General features: G+C 37.9%; 1 protein-coding gene across 1 annotated transcript in view; it reads left to right on the top strand.

The window, feature by feature from the left end:
- ttn.1 (titin, tandem duplicate 1) overlaps positions 1–27,022 on the top strand; it is a gene marked incomplete at its 5' end in the record, with an annotated part of 234,322 nt that overhangs the window by 107,976 nt on the left and 99,324 nt on the right. The window contains 31 exons of the mRNA XM_080038532.1: positions 57–344; positions 836–1,132; positions 1,563–1,749; positions 2,922–3,037; positions 3,352–3,651; positions 4,065–4,364; positions 4,982–5,087; positions 5,535–5,731; positions 6,230–6,538; positions 6,805–7,083; positions 7,598–7,897; positions 8,461–8,763; positions 9,473–9,669; positions 10,298–10,481; positions 11,323–11,625; positions 12,143–12,321; positions 12,669–12,789; positions 13,693–13,811; positions 14,910–15,087; positions 15,754–16,038; positions 16,599–16,711; positions 17,115–17,295; positions 19,161–19,460; positions 20,123–20,316; positions 21,997–22,114; positions 22,553–22,743; positions 23,299–23,728; positions 24,145–24,450; positions 25,125–25,306; positions 26,223–26,352; positions 26,588–26,739. Coding sequence (XP_079894658.1) covers positions 57–344; positions 836–1,132; positions 1,563–1,749; positions 2,922–3,037; positions 3,352–3,651; positions 4,065–4,364; positions 4,982–5,087; positions 5,535–5,731; positions 6,230–6,538; positions 6,805–7,083; positions 7,598–7,897; positions 8,461–8,763; positions 9,473–9,669; positions 10,298–10,481; positions 11,323–11,625; positions 12,143–12,321; positions 12,669–12,789; positions 13,693–13,811; positions 14,910–15,087; positions 15,754–16,038; positions 16,599–16,711; positions 17,115–17,295; positions 19,161–19,460; positions 20,123–20,316; positions 21,997–22,114; positions 22,553–22,743; positions 23,299–23,728; positions 24,145–24,450; positions 25,125–25,306; positions 26,223–26,352; positions 26,588–26,739 — 6,845 coding nt within the window. The remainder of the gene's footprint in view (positions 1–56; positions 345–835; positions 1,133–1,562; positions 1,750–2,921; positions 3,038–3,351; positions 3,652–4,064; positions 4,365–4,981; positions 5,088–5,534; positions 5,732–6,229; positions 6,539–6,804; positions 7,084–7,597; positions 7,898–8,460; positions 8,764–9,472; positions 9,670–10,297; positions 10,482–11,322; positions 11,626–12,142; positions 12,322–12,668; positions 12,790–13,692; positions 13,812–14,909; positions 15,088–15,753; positions 16,039–16,598; positions 16,712–17,114; positions 17,296–19,160; positions 19,461–20,122; positions 20,317–21,996; positions 22,115–22,552; positions 22,744–23,298; positions 23,729–24,144; positions 24,451–25,124; positions 25,307–26,222; positions 26,353–26,587; positions 26,740–27,022) is intronic.

Raw genomic sequence — 27,022 nt, 5'->3', positions numbered from 1 at the left:
GCGATTTTTCAAGATGTCAATTTTCAAATCTTCGTTCCTTTTTAAACCCTTTTCAGAGCCTCCAGAGATCCAGTTGGATGTGAAGCTTCTGGCCGGTCTGACAGCCAGAGCCGGTTCAAAGATCGAGCTCCCGGCCGAGGTCAAGGGAAAGCCCGACCCCAAAGTCAAATGGACCAAAGCCGACCACGTCCTAAAGGCAGACGAACGCACAACCATCGAAACCCCGCCCGGACACTCTAAACTGACCATCGAGAAAACCACAAGATCAGACACATCGACCTACATCATCGAGGCCGTCAACGCTTGCGGGCGCGCCACTGCCACCATCGATGTCAACATTCTTGGTACAGATAATTCTTTATTAAATAACCATCGGTGTATGAGTGTGTGTGTGAATGGGTGAATGTGGTAAGAAATGTAAAGCGCTTTGGGGCTGAGAAAATCGGCTAAAAAGCGCTATATAAGTCAAGTCCATTTACCATTATCTGATTCATCAAAATCTAACTTATATTATGAATTTTACCTGGTTAAATGAAAATATATATATTGATTGATTGATTGATTGATTGATTGATTGATTGATTGATTGATTATACTGCTATTATATGTAGCCCAAACTAAATGATATCACTGTTTTCAAATTGTATGTGAAATTACAGTTATTTCTTTGTTGTTAAAAAAATTATTAAAACATTTTTTGAGGTAGAAAATGTATATATAATGTATATATTACAACTCATGACTAAATTAACTCATTTTAAAAGTACTATAATATATATAATTTACTGTACACATTACATTGTGATTTATCTTCTCTATCTCCTCTCCACCTCAGACAAACCGGGCCCTCCCGCCGCCTTCGACATCTCCGAGGTCACCAACGAGTCTTGCTTCATGGCGTGGAATCCTCCCAGAGACGACGGCGGATCCCCGATCACTAACTACATCGTCGAGAGCCGTCTGATGGACAAGGAGGAATGGGTGAAGATGTCCGCCACAGTCAAACACACGACCTTCAAAGCCTGCAAGCTCGCCGCGCTGAAGGAGTACGTGTTCAGGATCAGTGCTGAGAACCAGTACGGCATCGGAGAACCCGCAGTGCACGTGCCAGTCATCGCCAAGTATTCCTTCGGTAGGTGTTTTTTTTAACATTACTCTATCTGTCTGTATGTCTGTGTGTCTGTGTGTCTGTCTGTGTGTCTGTCTGTCTGTCTATCTATCTATCTATCTATCTATCTATCTATCTATCTATCTATCTATCTATCTATCTATCTATCTATCTATCTATCTATCTATCTATCTATCTATCTATCTATCTATCTATCTATCTATCTATCTATCCAACTATCTTTTTATCTATCCATCTATCTGTCTGTCAAATGTAGATACTTGGTTAAGACTTTGCAACAACGAGTTTGAAGTTGAAAATCATTTTCAGAAATATCTAATGTTTAAAAAAATAAAATAAAAACATGTAAAAATATTAAAAAAAATAATAATTTAAAACAATTATAATTATTAATTAAATAAATAATAAATCTCATAATGTCCTGCCGTTTCAGACCCTCCCGGTGCCCCAGTCAGAGTGACTCCCTCAGATATCGCTAAGGACTCCGTGACCCTGACGTGGTTTGAGCCGGACGAGGATGGAGGCAGCCCCATCACTGGCTACTGGGTGGAGAAGTTTGACCAAGAGACAGACAAGTGGATCAGATGCAACAAACTACCCGTCAAGGACACAACATTAAGGTGAGTAATCGCAGCTGTACAATCGTGTAAAGATATATTTGTTATGTTTTAAAGTGTATTAGCTATAATATCGTAAAAGATATACAGCTCTGGAGAAAAAAATTAAGAGACCACTCTCAATGAAAAAAGCTGCAATAAATATATTGAAAAAGGAAAAAGAGACCACCCCAAATGTTCAGTATCTCTCGTTTTACTATTTATAGGCATATGTTTGAGTAGAATGAACATTTTGGTTTTATAATATAAACTACCGACGACATTTCTACCAAATTCCAATATATGTTTTGTCATTAAGAGATTTCCGTTGAAGAAAAATCCAGACTGGTCTCTTAATTTTTTCCGGAGCTGTATTTGTCGTGTTTTAAAGTGAATTGTTTTGCATTTGGATATGTGGGGCGGCTGTGGTGAAATGGTTAGGGCTTTTGTCCACTCAATTCCAGGGTCAGTGGTTCAATCTCCCGTCTCACCACCACATGCCGAAGTGTCCCTGAGCAAGACACTGAATCCTAAATTGCTCCCGATAGTTAGCCTGCTCTCTGTGTGTGAATGGTAACACGGGAACAGGGAACAGGTCTCCCTTGAAAAAGAGTCCCCGGTCTCAATGGGATTTACCTGTATAAATAAAGAAAATAAAAGTTGTAATAGTCCATGTAATAAGTAGAACATTTAATAAAAAAACATTTGTTAAATTAAAAATAAAAATAAAAATAAATAAAACCAATACATTTCAGGAATAATTAAAAATATTTAAATAAATCTGTTTGATATTTTCATAATGTTAGACATATGTTTGTATAGATGTATGTATATAATGGATATAGATATATGGAGTTGTATATTTGTATGGATTGTACATATCATATATAAAATATTAAATATAGTATGACAAATTGTATAGATTTGTAAAAGAGATTATAAGGAACACAGGAAGCTAATATAAATATGAATTATTGAGCTGTGGAAAAGGGGTAGGATTAAATAAGTTATACTTCTTCCTACTCCTTTTCAGGCATATCAATTCAATGTGTTATTTTTATTTTTTTGTGAAATCATTTGAACAACATTTTTTTGTATTTTCATGCTTTTCATTTTGTTTTGTAATTTTGATTTGTCTGAAATAAATTGAATCAATCAATCAATCAATCAATCAATGTTTGTATAATGTTTTCCAGGGTGAAGGGACTTCCGACTAAGAAGAAGTACCGCTTCCGTGTCCTGGCTGAGAATTTGGCTGGACCTGGAAAACCAAGCGTAGAGACCGATCCCATCCTCATCAAAGATCCTATCGGTGTGTACCATGTTAATCACTGCTGCTCTTGTTTCTTCATAATTCTTTTTTTTTCTTTCATATTTTGTCTCGGACAATTTGCTTTTCAAGTTGAGAATAAATATATATAAATATGATAAATGATTTGTTAGAAAAATATGAAAGAAAAAAAAAATAATTATGAAAAAACCCAATACATTTCTATGCGAACGTTTCAAATTCACAATTTTAAATGTCTCCGAAAATGTTCTTGTCAAGTGGCCCATGGAGACTGCTAACACCTTTTGTTTTAATGCTTGAATGATTCTAATAACACCCCCCATTATCTCCCTCAGATCCTCCATGGGCTCCCGGTAAACCCACCATCAGGGAAGTGGGTAAAACCACCGTTCTGTTGGGTTGGACCCGACCAGAGCATGACGGAGGCGCTAAGATCGAAGGTTACATCATTGAGTTCCAGAAGACAGGCAGTGAGGAGTGGGTCAGGATCGCAGAAGATATATCTCAGCTTGAACACCAGCTCCAGGGTCTGAAAGAGAAGGAGGAGTATTCTTTCAGAGTGAAGGCCGTCAACAAGGCCGGAGAGAGCGAACCAAGTGATCCAAGTGAACCAGTGGTCTGCAAGGAGAGGCTCTGTAAGTAGTGTACCTTCAAAAATTAAAAATTATAATGATTTTTTTATTTTATTTTATTTTTTACAGCCCTTCGAGGCATTTTATTGTGGTAAAATGTTTTAACTTATAAATATCATAGTGAGAATTTGCAAGTTGATTACTCACATTAAAACAATTGTGTTTTTTTTGACAGATTTTAGAATAGATATGCAAATTTCCCAATATCTTACTTATTATATTTAAATTTAAAAGTCCCTAGATGCTAGATAAAGCCAGAGTTAAAATCTTTATTATATATAAAAAAAAAATGCATTTTCAGCATGTTTACAAGTCAAATAATGTCTCAATAAATCAGATAATTTGTGAATTAACCCCATAATAAACTTTGATTCCTTCATTAATTCATTGCATTGTTTACTATCCCATTCCCCTAGACCCTCCATCCGCTCCTCAGTGGCTGGAAGTGACCAACATCACAAAGACAAACGCCGATCTGAAGTGGAAGGCTCCGAGCAGTGACGGCGGCTCTTCCATCTCTAACTACGTGGTGGAGAAACGTGACGTCAGGCGTAAGGCTTGGCAGTCCGTAGACACCACCGTCAGAGAGCGTAAATACACAGTGTCCCCGCTCAACGAAGGGTCGCTGTACGTGTTCCGCGTAGCCGCTGAAAACGCCGTCGGAATGGGAGAATTCTGTGAGATGGAAGATGCTGTGCTCGCCAAAGACACCTTCAGTAAGTTTCTTAAAAAAGTGTTATTTGTAGGCGATAATGTTTGGAAATAAAAACAATGAAGTTTGTCAATAAGAGTAGCATGTGATTATGTACAGGGTCGATTTATTTGAATTTCAAATATTTTATTTGTAAAATAGAACATACTAATCAACATCAGTTCTTTTATTATTATTTTTTATTTATTTTTTACAAAAACATGTATAAAAGTTGTTATCTCGCTGCTAATTTTTCTTTTCTTTTTTTCAGTAAGTTCTTAACAGTTTAAAGCATCATAGCTTGACGGATAGAGTATTGCCATTTAGATTAAATTTCTTAATTACTTTTTAACAATTTTCCTGCCTGTTTATCCTTTCTTTTCCTTTCATTATCTCTTTTCAAATCTGTCTGGTTTTTACCCTTCATAGAATATCTGACTTGTTTTTCAAAGGGTACACATACAGACAGACATTTATTTGAACTATTTACCAATACTTGGACTATTTACAATTTTTCTTAATAGTGCTATCATCCGTTTAGCTTGCAGCAAAACTAACAAAATTGTCTACAATATTTTTTATGGGACACAAGGATGTCTACATAATAGTGCAGATGGGTAATGCTTGTCTTGTTCTGTGCAGCCACCCCTGGGCCTCCCTACGCTCTGACGGTGCTGGAAGTCACCAAGAGACACGTGGAGCTGAAATGGGAAGCGCCAAAGAGCAACGGTGGACGACCCATCACTAAGTAAGACCAGAAACTGCTGTACAACTACTGTGTAGATTTATATGACGTAGACGAGAAATACCAAGCTTAAACAATATGTTATTAATGCCTTTATCTCATGATCTTGAGAAAAAAAAGTTGTTGTTATTTTTCGTTTTTTGACGGTTTTAACACTGTTTCTGAATCGCAGAAGATATATATAACTGAAAGGTTTGAATCAACCTTTTGACCGATTATCAAAAAAAAGATGATTAGTTGGCTCAAATGAAGGCAGTTCTCCTTCTAACTTCCGAGTTTTAGTTTTAGCCTTAAAATTAAAAAAATCTAGTGCGGACAGTTGACTTGAACTTTTGAGTTTTTTTAACAAATTTTTACAGTGTAGACATTTCTATAAATATGTAAAAAAAATAAAAATAATTCCAGTACATTTAAACACATATTCTATAACACAATCCCCTCTTGTGTCAGGTATGTGATTGAGAAGAAGGAGAAGCTTGGAACCCGCTGGCTGAAGTGTTGTAAGACTCCAGACAAGCAGACCATGTTCAAGGTGACGGACGTGGATGAAGGAACAGAGGTCCAGTTCCAGGTCCGGGCCGAGAACGAGGCCGGAGTGGGAGATCCCAGCGAACCCACCGAGATCCTCACCATCGAAGACGCTACTAGTAAGTTAACAGACATATATTTATAGCAATTTTTTTTTTAACCTTTATTTATACAGGTAAATCCCATTGAGACCGGAGACTCTTTTTCAAGGGAGACCTGTTCCCATTCCCACGTTACATTTCACACACTCATTAACGCTTAAGATATTCAATAGAAATCCATTCTGCTTACTCAATTTTTGAGCTTTTGAGGTTCATCTAACTGTAATGCTTTTTTTTTTTTTTTTTTTTTTTTACTGATAAACAAATCAAATGTATCTCTCTTTAAATTCATGTGAATGCCATGAAAAAGGATTTCTTCGTACATCTTTTTTAATTCATTCAGAAAGAAAACATTTCAGATATTCAGATGATTCAGATAATGTAAAATATTCAACTTTTAAATATCATCGTGAAGTTTTTGCCAGTTGATTATTTACATAAAAAATATTATATTTTGTATTAAATTGAGCCTGCATTGTCTCGCCTTAACCCTGGCATTGTTCTTTGTCCATCCAGGTGCCCCATCCCCTCCCCAGGAAGTGGCTATCCCAGACGCTAGCAGGGAACACATCAACGTGACGTGGAAAACGCCGGCAAAGAACGGTGGCTGTCCTATCACAGGCTACCACGTGGAGGTGGCAGAGGCCCGGCCCGAGCTGAAATGGCTCAGAGTCAACAACAGACCCATCAAAGAACTCAACTTTAAGATCGAGGACGGAATCAAACCGGAGAAGAAATACGTCATCAGAGTTCGTGCTATCAACTCTGTCGGCGTGAGCGATCCATCGGAGATCTCTGACAAGGTCTTCACCAAGGATCCCGACTGTAAGTATTTATTTTCAAAAAAAATTATACTTTATTGTAGGATCATATATTACTCTGAGTTATTTTTTACATTTAAAACATCCTCCCATTTTTATTTTATTTATGCAAACAATTTAGTTAAAAAAACAAAAACAACAACATCTACAATCCCACCACTAGATGATACTAAATACTCAATATTACACCCAACACCTTTTAAAATAGGTACCATTAAAACCCTGATATTAAAATTCCCTTAAATAATAACCTTCTGCTGTGGTCCTTAGGTGCCCCAACCATGAACCTCGAGGCCCAGGATGTGGTAGTGATCGAGGGGGATAAGCTGCACCTGGTCGTGCCCTACAGAGCCATCCCCACGCCTAAGATGGTGTGGCAGAAGGACACAGTGGAGTGTAAGGCCAGCGACCGCCTCTCCATGTGTGTGGAGATGAATACAGCTCACCTTGACCTGCTCAAGTGCAAGCGGACCGAAGCGGGAGCCTACGCCATTACCCTCGAGAACACTCTGGGAAAGGCAGAAGGCACCGTCAACGTTAAAGTCATCGGTAAGAAATCTTTTATAATCATAAAGTGGTTTTCTTGTTTGAATTTGTTTGCTTTAATTATATGTGACAATGCAGGTGAAAGGGGTAACTTTTTTAACCAGTTGATTACTTACATTAAAATTTAAAAGAAATTGTATTGAATATGAACATTATGGCAATAACAAACTAATTATGAGTATTGAAAATAACTAATGTTGAGATCATGTCTGTTGAAGATAGTTGTTTAGGAGAAATATAAAGATGCAAACTGATATCAAATAAACACCTGAATGTACATTTTGGACCTTTGATTTATACTAGTATGAAAGAAGACATGTTGTGGAAGATAAATCTCAAAACTGACCAGTGCAGAGCAAGAAAATCTCTTATAAAAATAGGACAATGAATTATTTTTTTTAATCCTTCTGTAATAACCTTCTGAATGTCCCTAGAATGCTTATGAAAAGTTTTAATTGATTGTAAGTGCTTTAGATGTTGAAATTTAACCTGTTTTCTTTCTCCTTATCTTTTACAGGACTGCCCGGTCAGTGCAAAGACATTTCCTCCAGTGAAGTCACCAAGAACTCCTGTAAGATCTCTTGGGAAGCCCCAGAAGACGATGGTGGCACAGAGATTATCAGCTACACTTTGGAACGTCGCGAGCGCTCCAAGAAGACTTACGTCCCGTGCATGTCTGGGGAAAACGTCCTGACTTACACCGTCAAAGACCTGTACGTCACCTGCGAGTATTACTTCAGAGTGAAGGCCGTCAACAAGGTCGGAGCCGGACAGAATCTGGAGCTGCGCGCGCCAGTCATCATCGAGGAAATCAAACGTAAGACTTTTTTTTTTTTAACCTTTATTTATACAGGTAAATCCCATTGAGACCAGAGACTCTTTTTCAAGGCAGACCTGTTACCATTCACACACACATTCATAAACTGATAGCAGTAGGCTTAACTATCGACATTCACACAAGGCAAGGTGTGTGAAGTGTCTTGCCCAAGGACACATCAACCGTGACACAAGTGGCAGGGCGGGGATCGAACCGCCAACCCTTCGATCATTGGCCGACCCGCTCTACCACCTGAGACACAGTCACCCAAATAAATGGGCTTTTCTAAAATGTATTATTATAAGCTTTTTTTTAACTATAGACTAACAATCAAAAGTTAGTTTTGGATCGAGAATTGGTCTGTTTTGTCATGTGAATGTGGTAGCATCCTCATGTTAGCAAAATAAATATATGGACAAAGAAGAAGAGTTTTGTTAAGGGTTATAACTTGGGATAGTTATTAGATGCACCTGTATACAGTATCATTTTATTAAACCTTATAGTTTTGGCTCCAACATTAACATTAACCCTCTCTCTCCTAAACACTATCCCCTCCACAACAGAGAAACCAGACCCACCGGTGCAGGTTGGAGTGATGGATCCGACCAATAATACCATCGCAGTCACATGGAAAGCTCCGGAGTACGACGGAGGCTGTGCCATCCAGGGATACATCCTGGAGAAGATGATCAAAGGCGGGGACAGATACGAGAGGGTTAACCCCAACCTGGTGCTCAGGTTCAAATACCTGGCCACCGGCCTCACAGAGAACGCAGAGTATATGTTCAGGGTCCGGGCTGAAAACGCTGCAGGAGTCAGTGAGCCCTCAAGAAGCTCACCCATGATGAGGGCGGCAGATCCAGTCGGTAGGTTGAAACGCAAAAATATCACAGTAAAAGACATCACAGTAATATTTACAAAGTACGTTTTTTTTTAACCCTATATTTCTCTTTCTGTGATGTCACGAGAAAGAGAAATATAGGGTTAAAAAAAACACTCTTTCTGCCTTTTCTCAGGCTAGGATGAACCGATTTAAAAAATTTTCGCACATTTATACTACATAGGATCTCAGAATTCAATACACCTTCATATTCAAACCGGTGAAGTAGGCCTTTAATTAATTTCAGTAATTCAACTTAAAAGGTGAAAGTATTTTATTATATAGACTCATTACATGCAAAGTGAGATATTTCAAATTAAAAATAAAGTCAGAGTTAAAATCTTTATTTAATTTTTACAAATGATACGTGTCCAACATTTTTACATAACATGTTTTGGATTCAGCCCTTTTTTATTTTATCAATCAAAAAATATTATGTACAGGTCTTTAAAAAAGCATGTTCAGCATGTGTTAAGACATGTACAAATTACCTTCTGTAATAAACTTCAGAAAAGTGCTAAAAATTAGTATGGAAAGTTTAGTTGATGTAAATGTTTTAGAAGTTGGGATTTTTTAATATTGAGTAAAACAAATGTTGAGCTAATGGCCTTTAAAGTAACAAACACTGATCCTATGGCTTTAAACCTTCAATAAAAAACTACCTTCATTTGAATTCCCTTTTCTTCTGATTCCAGACAAACCCAAGGTGACGCTGTTCGCCCGCGTGCAGGAGGGAGTGTGTGTGAAGAGGGGAGAGGAGATCCGTATCGACGCTTACATCTCCGGCGCTCCGTATCCCAAAGTCTCATGGCTCAGGAACAACGAAGACGTCACCAAAGAACCAACTAAGAAAGTCAAGATCGTGGCCAAGAGGAGGAAGAGCATGGCCATGGTTAGTCTGTCTGTCTGTCTGTCTATCTCTATCTCTATCTCTATCTGTCTGTCTGTCTGTCTGTCTGTCTGTCTATCTATCTAGCATGGCCATGGTTAGTGCTTAGAGTTATCTGGATGAATGAACGATATTTACATTTCTTAAAAAGTCTTGCAGTGTTCAATGGTCAGTGTTTGCAGAGGGCTTTAGAGTATTTCACTTTACAAAAAGGTTACAACAATTAACTGTTAATGCTATTAAGGGTTAGTTAATGCATAGTTAACACCTAGTAAGCATTAAGTAAGTGTTAATACTTAGTTATTTACGGTCAGTTAATGCTTTGTTAACTATTACTTAGTTAAGGATAAACTAAGCAGAACACTTAGTTAATGCTCTTTTTTACAACACACACACAAACAAACACCTGCACCGTCACAAGGACACAAACCACACAAATTTTTTTTTTAAATTAAGAAAAAAAAGGCAAATTTATCCCATGTTCTCACCCGTCATGGTGGTCTCTCTCATTCATTTAGTTTAAAGAAAATAATATATATATATATATATATATATATATAAAATAAATACTTGTTTTCTGGTCCTTAGCTAACTAAAATAAATATTTTTCCTTGTGTTGTGTGTTCAGTTGATGGAGGAGCCAGAAGAGGAGTTTGTCGACCCGTTGATTGCGCGTCTGGGAATGGACCAGAGCACAAAGGGCCAGGCGGGCATCAGCATCAGAGAATCTATAAGGACTGACCACGGAGACTTCACCATCCAGGTCGAGAACAAACACGGTGTCGCCACAGCCAGCTGCTTCGTCAACGTCCTCGGTAAGAGAAAAAGTTTTATTACATTATTATTATTTTTTTTAACTAATTTTTTAACAATACACAGAAAGACAAGCACATACAAAAGACAGAATTAAAAAAAACAGAAGCCAGCACTCACAGTACAAATAAGACTCGGGATACAACACAAGTCATTGAGGTAAAAACAGTTATTTAAGTTAGTTAAGTTAAGTTAAGTTGCTTTATTAGTCAATTGTTACTTTGAAATTTGTCTTTCCGCATATCCCCTCTCACGTTACTACACTTCAGAGCTTTAGTACTTTATTAAGCACTTTGTAAGCTAGGTTTTTTAAAAGGTGCTATAAATAAATTATATTTTACTTACTTACTTACTTACTTACTTACTTACTTACTTACTTACTTACTTACTTACTTACTTACTTACTTACTAACTACTTACTTTCTCCAGCTAAACCTGTTCAAAAAATACCATTCTTTGATTGTCAGAGGAAAAATTTGAATGTTTCAGAAATATTTAAAAGTTACTCGGAGCTACTTTAAAACATTAGGCTTATTAATGGCATAAAGCTCCGGAGAAAATTAAGACACCAGTCTGGATTTTTCTTAAATCTTCATCTCTACATTACTTATTGAAAATGCTTTTTAATGACAAAGAATGTATTGGAATTTGGTAGAAATGTTGTCAGTAGTTTATAGTATAAACCCAAAATGTTCATTCTACTCAAATGTATGCCTATAAATAGTAAAACGAGAGACACTGAACATTTGGAGTGGTCTCTTCATTTTTTCCAGAGCTGTACATGCTTCTTATAAACTATGAATGGTCCTTATATCAAACGTTGACCCTTCTCTCTCTCCGTAGACAAACCTGGCATTCCGATCCACTTCGCCTTCGATGAGATCCGTAACACCTCAGTGACATGTAACTGGGAGCCTCCGGAGGACGACGGTGGCAGTGAAATCTTGAACTACATCTTGGAGAAGAAGGACAATAAGAATGAACATAGCGACTGGATCACAGTGACATCCACACTCAAGGGAACCACCTGTCCCATCACAAAGCTGATCGAAGGAAAGGAATACATCTTCAGGGTCAGTGCTGAAAATAGGTACGGCGTCGGAAAGCCATGCACGTCCATGCCAGTCACCGCGAGAAACACATTCGGTGAGTAAAAAAGAAAATTATGTTCGTGTGATTGTTACTTTGTGTATTGCTGTTTTTATGAGAGTGCCATCAGAAATGTTGTTGTAGTTGTAGCCATACAATGACAAATAAAATTGAATACATATGCAAATGTGTCAATATCTAACTAATTATGTTAACATATTATTAAAGAAAAAGAAAAAAAAAGTGCTATATAAGTCAAGTCCATTTACCATTTTACCATTTGCTCCCAAAACTTAAATAGTTAATTAAAAATAAACAATTTTTTAAAAACAAGTTATAACACCAACATATATAATTTACAATTCCAAATTCAACGGCACCATTACTTGTTGAATAATGACGTTCCAAACCATGTTTCAGACCCTCCCGATGCTCCCAACAAATAATAATTGATAGTATTTATATAGCGCTTTTTTTGAAGGACACTTAAAGACACTTTACATCACATAAAATAAATAAAAATAAAAAATGAAATACAAAAAAATAAAAAAAACATTCTATTTCCATCCTTCAGACCCTCCGGATGCTCCCAACACCCCCAGAGTTCGCGAGGTGACGGCCAGCAGCGCTCACATCTCCTGGAACGAACCCAAAGACAACGGCAGCCCCATCCTGGGATACTGGATCGAGAGGAAAGAGGTCAACAGCAAGCACTGGACCAGGGTCAACCACGCTCTGCTCAACTCACTCGAGGTCAATATTATTTTTCTTTTTTTTCACTTTTTTTTTTTTTTAAATACAGTTCTGGAAAAAATTCAGAGACCACTCCAAATGTTCAGTGTCTCTTGTTTTACTATTTATAGGCATATGTTTGAGTAGAATGAACATTTTGGTTTTATAATATAAACAACTGACAACATTTCTACCAAATTCCAATAGATTAAAGAGCATTTTTAATAAGTTATATAGACACATTCATACACCGATAGCAGGCTAACTATCAACATTAACACTTCTAATAAAACGAAAAAATAAATTGTTTTGTTTTGACCTTCTAAACTCTGTTCTTAAACCTTTCTGTGCCATGTTGCATCTTGCAGGTGAAGATCAGCGGTCTGATGGAGGGTCTGGTCTACATCTTCAGAGTGTGTGCTGAGAACCTGGCTGGTCCCGGGCCCTTCAGCGAGCCCACAGAGCGCACCATGGCTATGGACGCTATCCGTAAGTTTCAAACTGTCAATCAATTACATTACAGTTTATTTGATAAAAAAAAAGAAAAAAAAAAAAGATATTTTTTTTTTTTTTTTTTTTTGTGAAGACATAATTTGTTTATTGTATTTCCATGCTTTTCATTTTGTTTTGTATGTTTGATATGTCTGAAATAAATTGAATCAAATCAAATCAAATCAAAATATTTAGCTTCCATTATGTATATATGATTTTATTCAGGACACATGAAGATCCATAGTACAATGTATAAAAAATAGACTCAATACATAAATAACAACAAAAAGCACACCAATGCATGCAGATTAAAAAAACACAAATAAAATAAGAGATCAGCATACAGCACTTGCAGTATACAAAGATGCCCTCCAATGTCTCCAGAGTAACATTAAGTGCATTCAACCATGAAGGTACAAACTCAGAACAACAAGAATCACGTCAGTACTACAGCTTCAAATAAACCAAACTACACAGTGACACACGTAAGTGCTACATGGAGTTGGATCAAGCGCAATTCTTTTTTGTTTTTTTGTTTTTTAGCTGTCAATCAATCTGTCTGGACCTGTCATTTAACCAAACCCATAACTGATCATTGTGATTACTGAAAAACAAAATGGCAAATGCAGTCATCCGATTAGTTATTCTCTTATTTTAATGAAACAATGCTTTCATTTATTCAATTATATTCTCATGTAGACAGGAAGACAATAGGCTTATCTACCGTATTTATGCATTTACAGATTTTTCTACATATCTACACAACTGATTAAGCACATGTGAATTAGGATAAGCATCTGTTGATAGTTTTTGGTACAATAAAGACCCCATATCGTACACTTTTCCTATTGAGTTAAGTCTGATCATTCTCTCCTAACTATCCACCCCTCCCTCCCTCAGTGCCCCCTGGCCCTCCCATCCCCTGGATTGTGGACACTGGGAAGGATTCAGTCACCGTTGCCTGGAAACCTCCTCTGTACAACGGGGGTGGAGACATCTTGGGATACCATCTTGAGAAGGTACACACTATTTAATATTTTATTTAATTTTTTAATTAAATTTTTATATATATTTTATTATATATTTCATTTTTGTTATTTATTATTTCTAAATAAATTACTATTATTATGTTATATTATGACTCTTCATTAATGTTGAAGCAGAATTTGTTGCTTTATACTTTTTCCGTATGACATAGTATCATAGTATTTCCATATAGATTGAATAGAATAAATAGATTTTTTGGTGTGTAAAAAAAAAATTTATTAGAAGAAAAGAAAAGCAGCAAATCCTCTTCACAAGTTTGCTTCTTGTGCAAACCTAAATTAAAATGACTTAAACAATTGTTAGAAAATAGTCAATAGCCAATTAATTTTCTGTCTGATCTAATGCATGACATTTTGGAAAGTTTAATTTCGATTTACATTTTAAACTTAACCCTTTAAAGGTGCAGTGTGTAATATGACATCATCTAGAAAGTTCTAGAATGCAACGCTCCCGGGGTAACCCCACCCCTTTTGAATAATAACAGAAGCTACAGTGGCCTTCAAGGACAAGAACAATTTTAAATTCTAAACAATGCACCTGATGACATTCCAAAAACATGGATTCCTCCATAAGACCTGCCTGCTCAATGTACAAAATGTAACATTAATATTTGTAATTCTCCGCTCAGGAGGATAATTCAGATTATTGGCAGAGGTGATTTTACACCAATGAGGACATATTTATGAATGAGGATATTGATTTTAGCTAATAGATTACTTAAAATGTTACACAATGCCCCTTTAAGCTTTTCCTATGTTTTTGTGTTAAGATTTGTTTCATTTCTTACCATAGACTAATTTTTTCAAATAATATTAGTGTAAAAAGTAGGAAGTTACACTCATGTTGTAATATAAAGTACAGACAGGTAGCGGATCGTGAGGAGATATTCACTTGTGATTTCAAGTCAAAAGTGATTTTGACAACAAGCGTTCTCCAGAATCGCTTACAACACCTTTTAAACATTGGACCTATACTCTTGTTATGTTAAACTATCATTCTTTGTCATCTCTTGTGTATAAATAAAGGTTGAAAGAATACATTAGATACATTAATATATTGTTTGTTACCAGGTTTTGGCCGGAGAGAAGGAATGGAAGCGTTGCACAGAGTTCAGGTGTAAGGAGCTGACGTACACCGTGACCGGACTGACCGAAGGAGCAGATTATTACATCAGAGTTATCGCCGTTAACGACGCCGGACCCGGAGCGCCAGGCGTGACCGAACCGGTGACCGTCACTGAGCCTCAAGGTAAAAACTTATGTGGATTTAATAGTGGTACAGCAAATTAGAATAATAAATAAGGTTCAGGATTTAATATTGCAGTTATTGCACTACAGGTGAATGGCAGAAAAAACAAGAATAAGGATCAAAAGTAGACAATAAAATCCCATTTCAACAAAATCTATTATTTTATTTATTTTTATTTAACCTTTATTTTCTATCTATGGATTAAATAGTGGCACAGCAAATAAAGATGTGTTACTGATGTGTCTAGACAGCGCAGGTGAATAGGTTTTATCTGTGATAGTTTGCCAGTTGATTACTGACTTTGAAATAATAAGTTTTTGTACTTCATTATCTTCAGAAATGTTTGAAAATTTGAAATAATTATGCAAATATTACAACATCTAATTATTTCAGCAAATTGGAATAATAAATGAGGTTCAAGGTAGCTTTATTTATACCCGCCGTGGGTAAATCTGGTTTTTCATGTCAAGAAAAAGGCCATTCCTTTAGCATACTCAGTACAAAAACACACAACAAAAAACAGAAGACACACATCACAAAGGTGCTCAGAAAGAGCAATAAAATGAGTGAATACATAAATAAATTAAATTAAATGAGAATTAAATACTTCATGTACAAAATCTAAAATCAAAGACTAATTTTTCTGTCTGCCTCTTCCTTTTCCAGAAACTCCCAATGTTTACTTTGACGACTCGGTAAAGAACGGCATCATGATAAAGGCCGGCGAGCCTCTGAGACTGCCGGCCTTCGTGATCGGTCGCCCGCAGCCCGAGGTGAAATGGGCCAAAGAGGAGGTGGAGGTGGACAAGGAGAGAGTGATGATAGAGACAGTGGGACGTCACAGCACACTGTTCATTAAGACAGCCGTCAGAGCAGACCACGGAAAATACATGATCACTGGAACCAACAGCTCCGGAACCAAGACAGCCGAGACCAGAGTGGACGTTATGGGTCAGTGTTTTGAGATATTTGATTTGATTTTAATTTTATTCCAGACACAGAGAGAAAACGGTCCATAATACAATACAAAAACAGTAAAAAGACAAACAACAATAAAAAAGACTAAAAAAAGACTCCAGCTGTCAGTTCCACACTACACAAAGAGTGTTCAGATAAATGTGTTAGATAGTGTGTAGATGATAGATAGTGTTTGAGTTGATAACGTAATAGCAGCAAGGTTTACTAGGAATTATACAGGGAATTATCAGTTATCGGTCAAGCTTAACAAATTAAAAAAAGACGTGCAATTATTTTTTGTTGCCATTTTTTATTTTTTTTATTAAGAATTTAACTTTATGTCTGGGATTTGAACTGGCTTGGTATTTCCATATTATAGCTCCCAGTTTAAACAGAGATTTAATGCACCAGTTATAATAATAATAATAATAATAATAATAATAATAATAATAATAATAATAATAATAATAATAATAATAATAATAATAATAATAATAATAAAATGTCCAAAACAACACAGCTGACATATTGATTTTCTTGGTGTATTTCCACAGACGTGCCCGGCCCTGTGGTGGACCTGAAGACTGTTACTGTGACCAAGAAGAACATCACCATCTCCTGGTCTGATCCACTGGACAACGGAGGCAGCGACATCATCGGCTACGAGGTATTTATTATTCATATCTAACTCTCAAAACTGGTTCTGTTTTTATATGCAATTTTAACTATGTGCAATATTGCTCACTATTTATTGACTAATTTTACTGACTTTTATTACTTTTACTTTTATCTGTCTGTCTGTCTGTCTGTCTGTCTGTCTGTCTGTCTGTCTATCTATCTATCTATCTATCTATCTATCTATCTATCTATCCCTCCATCCATCCATCCATCTATCTCTCCCTCCCTCCCTCCCTCCATCCATCCATCTATCCCTCCATCCATCCATCTATCTCTCCCTCCCTCCCTCCCTCCCTCCCTCCCTCCATCCATCTATCTATCTATCCCTCCATCCATCCATCTATCTCTCCCTCCATCCATCCATCCATCCATCTATCCATCCATCCATCTAGGTGTTGAGGAAAGACCATAAGATGAAGCTGTTCCGTCAGCCAATAGAAACGGCTTCCTGTAAGTGTGACATCCAGGGACTGTTGGTCGGAGAGGAGTACGACTTCAGAGTCATCGCACGAAACAAGTTCGGAGACGGAGTGCCCGCGGACCTGGGACCAATCCTGGCCGAAGACGCTAAAGGTACATTTATTATTATTTTACTATTATAATTTTTTTATAATGACATTTTATTTTAATTTTCTTTAGCTTCCACATACAATACAAAAAGGTATTAACAGCATCAATTAATCTATATATTTTCTTTCATTTCACAAGCCCGAGCTTAAAGCTACAACGAGTAAGTCGGCACGTTGGCGACACCTTTGAACAAAAGCGGTAGTATTTTTACGACGCCAGCTGTCGTGAAGCTCGTGCAGGGGGTGCAAGATTCAAATAATCAGGAAGCAATATAGTGCGTGCCGTGTCCGTGTGTTGAAAGTGTGAGGGCACCGGACTCTTTTCGGCTCGGTGAGAGTGGTTAGTGACACAGCATCTACACCTGATTGCAATGAGTTGATCCATTGTCACCTCTCACGGAGCTGAACGAGTATGTGTCCCCACACCAAGCGAATGAACGAGAGACGGCAGTTAGTTATGGATCACGATGAGGTAATGTGTTTATGTTGTTGTAAATAATGACTATTTCAGATGAATAATGGTCATCTGATGATGCTGGTGAGGCAAAGTAAACTTTGTTTTAGTAGGCTACCGCTCATTCATTTAGGAGTAAACACTGCAGTCTAGGTTCACTCCGTGAAATTGTGTATAGGTTGCTTGGCAACGCCCTCCCGCCTGCCTATCACTCTCCCTTTTAGCTTTTCTACATTGCATTTTCTTTTTTTTCTTTGATGGTTCAGCCCCGTTAGTCATTATGACGACAAATAACTGTCTCAAACAAGGCTCCCGCGGGACAACGTCTCAATTTGCGGGACGTGTGAAAAGTAATGGAAATGCGATCTGGTCACCCTAGAAGTTAGAAGCATTGTTATTGAAAGTGAGCCCCCCTTTTTAAATGCGTGTTTTATAATCTGGCATTTATCCGATAGCTGTGAGGAGACAGCAGTCTCCGTTTGTCTGTGTGTGTATTGGTCTGTGTGTGTGTGTGTGTGTGTGTGTGTATCGGGCTGCTGGGCTCAGTGGCTCTGTAAAGGTGCTGCATGCAGTGCTTCAGCCTTTGTCTTCCTATTACTTCAAAATAAAAGCCAACTCACGTTTGTCAAGTGAAATGCTAATGTGAAGCCAGTGAAATGCTTTTAATGTGAAGCCGCAGCCTTAATGCTCTATTTGTTTAACAGTAGCTAACTTAACTGCTGCGCGCTGATCTAAAGATAGTGTTTTTTTAATATAGAAAGCCGTGTCTCTGGCATTACCGGTGGTGACACGAGTTTATTTTGCTAAAAAAACGGCACTTTGTCCCGCACAAACGTAGTCTTTGTCCCACATCTGGTGAATTGGGATCTGGTCTCCCTATCCCCTTCCCTCACCTGGAGTGATAGGCTTCTCAAATCACGTTCCTGCGCCACACTGAAATCTGCGACCAATACGGATATGTGACCATAGAGCATGCACGCGTGAACCGAAAATCGGACTGGGTGTACGACCAGATCAAATGCAGTAATAAAAACTATATAAAAACGTCTTTCTTTGCACTGATGGTCTCGTTTGCTGTTAAATGTAATTTATGATTATGAGAGGAAACATGAGGCTGTTTAAAAGATATTTAAATGTTACTCGTTGCCGCTTTAATACAATAAATAAGAAAAATAAATAAAGGTGCAAATAAATAAAAAAAAAATTAATAATAAATGAATAAACTTTTATAAATGTATCAGTAAAATTGTGTGGGAACCCTGTGAAGTTAAATACTAATAAAAATAATACATTAGATTTATAGATCGTTTTTCTCGCTTCTTTTACAATAAAACAAAGACACATACACAAAAGTACACTCACAGCACACATCGACCCGTTTTCAACCAAATTCTTTCCCCCAAATATTTTCCCAGGAACCCCCTCTGCGCCCGAGAAGCTGCACTACACAGACCGTAGTAAGAGCACCATCGATCTGGCCTGGGAGCCCCCGCGTACGGACGGCGGCAGCCCGATCCGAGGCTACTACGTGGAGAAGATGAGATCGGACGGCACCGAGTTCGAAGTGGCGAACCGTAAGATCTTCACCGAGTGCTGCGGAACCATCGAGAACCTGTCGGAGAACCAGGAGTACCAGTTCAGGGTCAAAGCCGTCAACGAGGTCGGAGACGGAGAACCCAGCAAACCCATCACCGTCAAGATCATGGACGATGAGAGTAAGAAAAGCATTTATTTATTTATTTATTTTAATTTAGGATCCCTATTAGTTATTTGACAGTTATGATGCACATCATTATTGACTAATTTTACTGACTTTTATTACTTTTACTTTTATCTATCTATCTATCTATCTATCTATCTATCTATCTATCTATCTATCTATCTATCTATCTATCTATCTATCTATCTATCTATCTATCTATCTATCTATCTATCTATCTATCTATCTATCTATCTATCTATCTATTTGGAATAATACATTCTTTGTAAACAGATATATTTTAGATTCAACTTAGACCAAAGTACAACGTGCAATGTTTAAATACTGATGTTTGAAAGGAAGGTGTCTGGGTTTTTCTGGTCGGGTAAGAAGCATAATAACAAGCATATGTCTATCTCATTATCATAGCTTTACCCAATTCATATCCACAACTAAACCTGAGCCAAAAAGATAGATAGATGGATGGATGGAGGGAGGGAGAGAGAAAGAGAGGGAGGGAGGGAGGGATGGATGGATGGATGGATGGAGGGATGGATGGATGGATGGATGGATGGATGGATGGATGGATGGATGGATGGATGGATGGATAGATAGATAGATAGATAGAAAAGCCAAATTACAAAAAATACTGATAAATGTTTGTCCTTTTGTGCCCAGTTGCTCCAGTTATCAGCATCCTGAAGTACTTCAAGAGGAACACCATCATCGTAAAGAAAGGCTCAGCCATTGATATCCCGGCTGAGGTGAAGGGTCTGCCTCTGCCCACGCTGGAATGGATGAAAAACGACGTCGTGATCGAGAAACCGATCGATGACAAGATGACTATGGAGACAGAAGAGGTGAGAACTACAGTCAAAAACTACATTAATTTTTTTTATTTTTTTTATTCATTCATTTATTTCCGGCTCTCGACCATAGCACATTGGAGAAAACAACATTCAAATAATAACAGAATAAGACAATGGTTTACGGCAAAGACAAAACAAAGGCAAGGCAAGGCAAGGCAAGGCAAGGCAAGTTTATTTATATAGCACAATTCAGACACAAGGCCACTCAAAGTGCTTTACAGGGGCAAGATTAGAATACATAAAACACATTATAGAATACATAAAACACATTATAGAATACATAAAACACATTATAGAATACATAAAACACAAAGAGAGTACTTAAACAATGGTTGGACATGTTTTTAGAAAGGCTCCTGTTTTAGTAATAACTTTTGGCTAATCTGACCTCAAAAGCAAAATCAGTTTAAGCATATTATGGAGAATTAACATAATATTTCGGCAGGTACTTTTTTCTATAATACATTATAGTTATAGTCTTACACTCAAAACAGGATATGGTACTCATCGCCAAAACAACTGTCATCACAAAGGTAACAGGTGGATGGCATGAGGTTTTGACTCTAAAGTGGACCTAAAATACTTGTTCAACGCCCCTTGTTGATTTCCTGATATCTTTCACCCCAATAAGACTCTTTTCAACAGACCTAGTAGATGAATTTGTTTGTGGTGTAGTGGTTAGAGACCCCCCCCCCCCCCCCCCCCCCCTCACCATAGAGTCTCAGTCCTCTTCACAGCAGACCCGGGTTAGAATCCAGCCCGGGTCATTCTCTGCATGTCATTCCCCTCTCCGACCCATTTCATCTTTGTTTCTCCACACTTTCTATAAAGCATGAGAAAAAAATATATATATAAAAATAATTATTTGATTTATTTTGATCCCATTTAAGTTTACTGTGATGCTGAATCAATAGTTTACACAGTGATACGCGTGGGATACAATATTAACAACCCGAGTCAAGGCATCAGCTTCTCTCTGCTGTTGCATCAGTACTTTGGGCTGGACAATTTAGATTTTGTTTAAATGTAAGTAGTGAAACTGACTAAAAAGCTATATAAATATCTCATACAGGCCTGAAAGTAAAAGTAAAAATGCTGATATGTAAAAAGTCACATCAGCATTTTCTACAGCGGCCATTTTGTTGTTAAGAAAACATTTCAATGGAATCACAGTGAATATGGCATGGAACAAACATTTGGCATCGGTATTGTTGCTGCTTTTTAAACATTTTACTTGCATATTTTCCATATTTTCATGTTTCTTTCTTGGCATTCAGTCTGTGGAAAACAAAGGAAGAATTTCATTGTATGACTGAGAAAAATTTTCTTAGTGTGCTTATTAAAAATAAACACTTTAAGCAAAAAACTGTAAAATATGGTTCTGTATATATATATATTCAGTACTTAATGTGACTATTGCCAGAACCTTCAATAAAAAAAAAATTAAAAAAAAAATTAAAAAAAATAAATAAAAATAAATAAATAAACACTTTGAAACTTGAATCTTGAATCACGGAAAAAAAAAATCATGAATTGGATTTTTCTTATTTCTTTCTATCATTTACTGTTTAACATCTATAGTTTCAATGTTTGTCACTAACAATCGAAACTGCTTTTTTTTTATGAATTGTGTGATATAAGTTACTAAATGTTCCATTCCGTGTTGTGTAGGTGGACAAGAAGACCATGAAGACAAAGATTGCGATCCCAGACACCATCAGACAGGACACAGGAAACTACAAGCTGGTCGCTAAGAACTGCTTCGGCACCGCAACGCACGTCATTCAGGTCGAAATCCTCGGTAAGAAATTGCATTTTTTGTTTTTGCATGTTTTACTCTTAGATGTACACAGGGCTGGGTACAGTTTTCATTTTAAAAAAAATTATATCAATACATATGCTGATACATTGACTTCGATACTGGTTCCTGAACGATACTTTTTTTCCAAAGCAATTTTATGAAATTCATTTTTATTTTTCATTCTTATTAGTTTTGAATTTTTCGGTATTTAAATTTTTTTTGGTAAAATCCATTTTAACAAGATAGATCTCAGATTAAAAAAATTATGGTAGAAATGTTTTACATGCTGTGAATAAATCCATCTTTAAATAAGATGAAATGTAACTTCAGTTGGTGCCAAAAAATTAATAAAGACAAAACAAAAACAAAAAGCGAGTAGAACATTCTTTGTAACATATTCAGTGTTGAATTAACCGACCCTCTCCCCTTATCTTTCAGACCGCCCTCTCCCACCGAGGAACATTGTGGTGTCGGACATTAAGGCCGACTCGTGCTACCTGACCTGGGACGCGCCAGAGGACAACGGGGGCAGTGAGCTCACCAACTACATCATGGAGCGCAGAGACGCCAGCAAGAAGAAGTCTGACTTTGAAGTTCTGACCATCAACCTCATCGACAGGAGATACGGGGTTAGTTGTACCACACACACACACACACACGCACACAGACACACACACACACACACACGCACGCACGCACACACGCACACCCACACACACACAGTGCTTGGAACACAAACATTTTAATGCTGCAATGAAAACAAAGTTAAAATAGTAGTGATAGATGAATAAATAAAACAAAAGCAAAAACAGACACACTTTCCAAATGCTCAAAAGGGGATAGGAGGAAGTAAAATCTTATCCAGTCCTACCCCTTGACCGATCAATTTAACTGAAACTTGAAACTACAGTTAAGTGTGCAATAGTTCTACACACAGCTGTACAATTCAGAATATATAGTTTGAAAGTATAGAAGTTTCACATTAGGCAAAAGGGTTAAAAATAGTATTTGGAAATTTGCAAGAAATAACAGCCTAACAATTGTATAAATGTAATAATTCCAGCTTTATAATAATGTGTTTTTATATTATATTATATTCCATATTCAACGAATGAATAGAAATAAAACATTTAAAAGCTAATGAATAGAAGAAATAAAAGTCCCTGTGTGTGTCTCTCTCCCAGGTGTACAAACTGAACATCAACGGCCTCTACCAGTTCAGGATCAAAGCCCAGAACAAGTACGGTGTGAGCGAGGGCTGCGACTCAGAGAAGGTGCAGCTGCGGGATCCATTCGGCCTCCCGGGACCTCCTCGTAACCCCAAAATCGTCGCCGCTACTGCCACCACCATGACCATAACCTGGGAGCCTCCGCTTGACAACGGTGGCTCTACCATCCAGGGCTACTGGCTGGAGAAGAGGGAGAGAGGTGCAGTGTATTGGGGCAGGGTTAACCGTGGACCAGTCACTAAACCGGCCGTGAAGACCCTGGACTACACAGTGTTAAAGCTCATCGAAGGAACAGAGTATCAGTTCAGAGTCGCAGCTTGCAACGCTGCGGGAGTGGGACCGCCCAGCGAGTCATCCAACTGTCGCTTCGCTAAGGATCCATGCAGTAAGTTTATAACAATCATGACTCTTTAAAATATACTGTGCTGCTTGAAGGAATGTGAACCCGGCACTAGATAAAACAGAGATCAAACCAGGTCAGTTTAAGCTCACCAGAGTGAACCCATACAGGCCAGACATGCCAAGAGGAAAGAAAATCTCAGAGGATCTCAGGAATAGAGTTTTGATGTTGCACATTTGTGTGGGGGACAGCGATAAATTAATTTAAAAAAGTTTGAGCTCCATCGGTCCACCGTGAGTCAAATCATCTACAAATGGAGAGCTTTAAGAGTGACTGAACATCTGCCTAGAAGTGGACTTCCTTCAAAAATATCCACAAGCGCCACAAGAAAAGTGATTTGTCAGTTAAAAGCCAAACCCAAACGTAAAATTCACTGCTCTTTTCTCTCTTTCTCCTCTCAGATCGTCCCAGCCCGCCCGGAGCCCCCGAGGTCAAAGACAAAACCAAGAACAGCGTCACGCTCACCTGGACACCCCCAGAGCGCGATGGAGGCAGCCCCATCAAGGGATACATCGTGGAGGTGCATGAGGATGGCTTACCCGAATGGAGGAGGGTCAACCCCGCAGACAAGCTCCACCCCTCCACTGAGATCACTGTCCCAGACCTCAAGGAAGGACGCAAGTGTAGATTCAGGATCTACGCCGTCAACGAGGCTGGGAACTCTGAGCCCGCTAAGAGCGCAGACGTCACTCCCAAGGATATCCTGAGTAAGACATCTATCTATCTATCTGTCTGTCTGTCTGTCTGTCTGTCTGTCTGTCTGTCTGTCTGTCTGTCTGTCTGTCTGTCTGTCTGTCTGTCTGTCTGTCTGTCTGTCTGTCTGTCTGTCTATCTATCTATCTATCTATCTATCTATCTATCTATCTATCTATCTATCTATCTATCTATCTATCTATCTATCTATCTATCTATCTATCTATCTATCTATCTATCTATCTATCTATCTATCTATCCCCCCCCCCCCAGGGGGAAAGGGTTTGCAAAGGAGCGTTGACATCTACAATCTCACCACTAGATGATGCTAAATACTCCAATATTAGACACTGCATTCAAATAGACTTCATTACACATTGTTCAATGGTTTTAAAATTCTTTATTATTATTATTATTATTATTTGTCCACCAGTCGAGCCCACAGTCACTCTGGATCCATAATTGTTATGGAAATGGAACAGGTTTACTATAGATGTATAACTTCGTCTTCTAACTTGATTAAAAATGTGATTTTCTGAAAAATTCCAATAAATTAAAACAAAAGAGATTAAATTATGGCTCTTATTATCTCCATGAAGCTTAACCTAGACTGTTTAGTTGAATACAATGCAATTTATATGAAGCACAAGTCTTAATAAGATTGTTTGTTATTGTTTTTCCCCTCCAGTTGAGCCCTCAGTGACTCTGGATGTGAGCGCCCACGACCTGCTGAACTGCAGAGCGGGAACCACCATCAGGATTCCCGCCACCATCACTGGACGTCCCATTCCCAAAGTCACCTGGCACTTTGACGGGACCGCAGAGACAGAGAAGAAGAATGAAATCCACACACTGCCCATCGACGCAGAGGTCAGACCAATGCACACATAATAATAATCTTTATTATGGACTCAGATGGTCCACTCACATCCAACATACACACACACACACACACATAGAACACATTAAAATACATTACTCAATAAAATACTGTACTAAAATAGGTGCAAGCTATCATGCCAATGCTTTGGAAGCCTGGATGTGAACCGATAGCCCGTCATAGGGTTGGTTAAGGCTATAATGATGCTATTTTCTGATAAATCCAATCGACACATGAAGTTGAACATTAACTTTCGTAACATAAACAAGGCATTACATTATATGGATTCAGAAACGCTTAGTACATGAGCTTTTGAAGAGTCCCCCCCTGAGACCTCTTGTGACCTCTTTGTCACCTAACATTGTGGTAAAAACACAGCCCCAAAAAGGAACGGGGGCAGAAAGGTGTGAAACAGATATATATATTAAAATTTTAATTTTGTACATTTTATATATAAAAAAAATTCAATATACATTTTTCAATACAACAATGAAAGACAAGCACATAGAAAAGACGGAATAATAAAATAAAAAAAACACAGAACACAAAAACAGACAGATAGCACTCACTCAGTTCAAAGGAAATAAAATGTTTAAATGCACATGTCACTGAAAGAGATCTTTAAGTTTAAATGTATTGAGACCGAAGACTCTTTTGCAAGGGAGACCTGTTTCCCTTTCCCACGTTACCATTCATACACCGATAGCAGGCTAACTATCGACATTCACACGAGGCAAGGTGGGTGAAGTGTCTTTCCCAAGGACACAACAACCATGACACAGGTGGCAGGGGCTGGGATCGAACCTCCAACCCTTTGATCATCAGCCGACCCGCTCTACCACCTGAGCCACAGTCGCCCCACAGTCGATTTGTGACGCCATGTTGTTTTTTTGCTGTCCTCTTCAGATCACCCTGACCGATACCAGCTCTCTGATCGTGATCCCAGACAGCAAACTGAACCACAGCGGCCGATACATTCTGAACGCAGAGAGCGTAGCCGGACACAAGGTCGTCAAAGTCAGAGTCAATGTGCTCGGTACGTAAACGCCTGCTGTTTCTAGTGTGTAACTAAACATGGAAGAAGACATTAGAATCAAATTTTAATTAATATTCTATATTTATGTATTTGATATTTTTTGTTGATTTTAATATTTATTTATTCAAACATATTTTATATCGATTTTTATTTATTTATTTATTATAATTGTTTCTTATATTTTAATATATTTATTATTAATCTATATTTATTTTAATTACTTGTGCCTCCACAGACTTGCCCGGACCTCCCAGAGATGTGAAGGTTAGCGACGTTACCAGGGGAACCTGCCGTCTCACCTGGAAGCCTCCAGCGTGCGACGGTGGAGAGAGAATCAAGAGCTACTGGATCGAGAGGAAGACAGTGAAGGGAAAAGCCTGGACCAAGGTACGGACACAAACACTCAGCGCAAAACTGTGTGATGATATTCTATTAAAACGGTTTCTGGTCGGACCCAAATTCGATAGCTTATGGCAGCAGATTGAGAAAGTCGAAAAAGGGGAATTTCAACTACTTTGACATCAAGATCAGTTGAAAGTTTATTGGAAACATAAGTCAGCCTGTGAAAGGGTCCTATGTTGTTGTGGGTGGCACTTGTGATGATATACTCTTAATACAGTTGCATCTAAAAATGTTTTGAATATCATGGAAAAGTCCATTCAAGTAGTGA

Source organism: Ammodytes marinus, assembly GCF_949987685.1.
Source record: "Ammodytes marinus genome assembly, chromosome: 12".
Taxonomy (NCBI): Eukaryota; Metazoa; Chordata; class Actinopteri; order Uranoscopiformes; family Ammodytidae; genus Ammodytes; species Ammodytes marinus.
The sequence above is the reverse complement of the archived record's forward strand: the minus strand, read 5'-3'. Positions and strand labels throughout refer to the sequence as shown.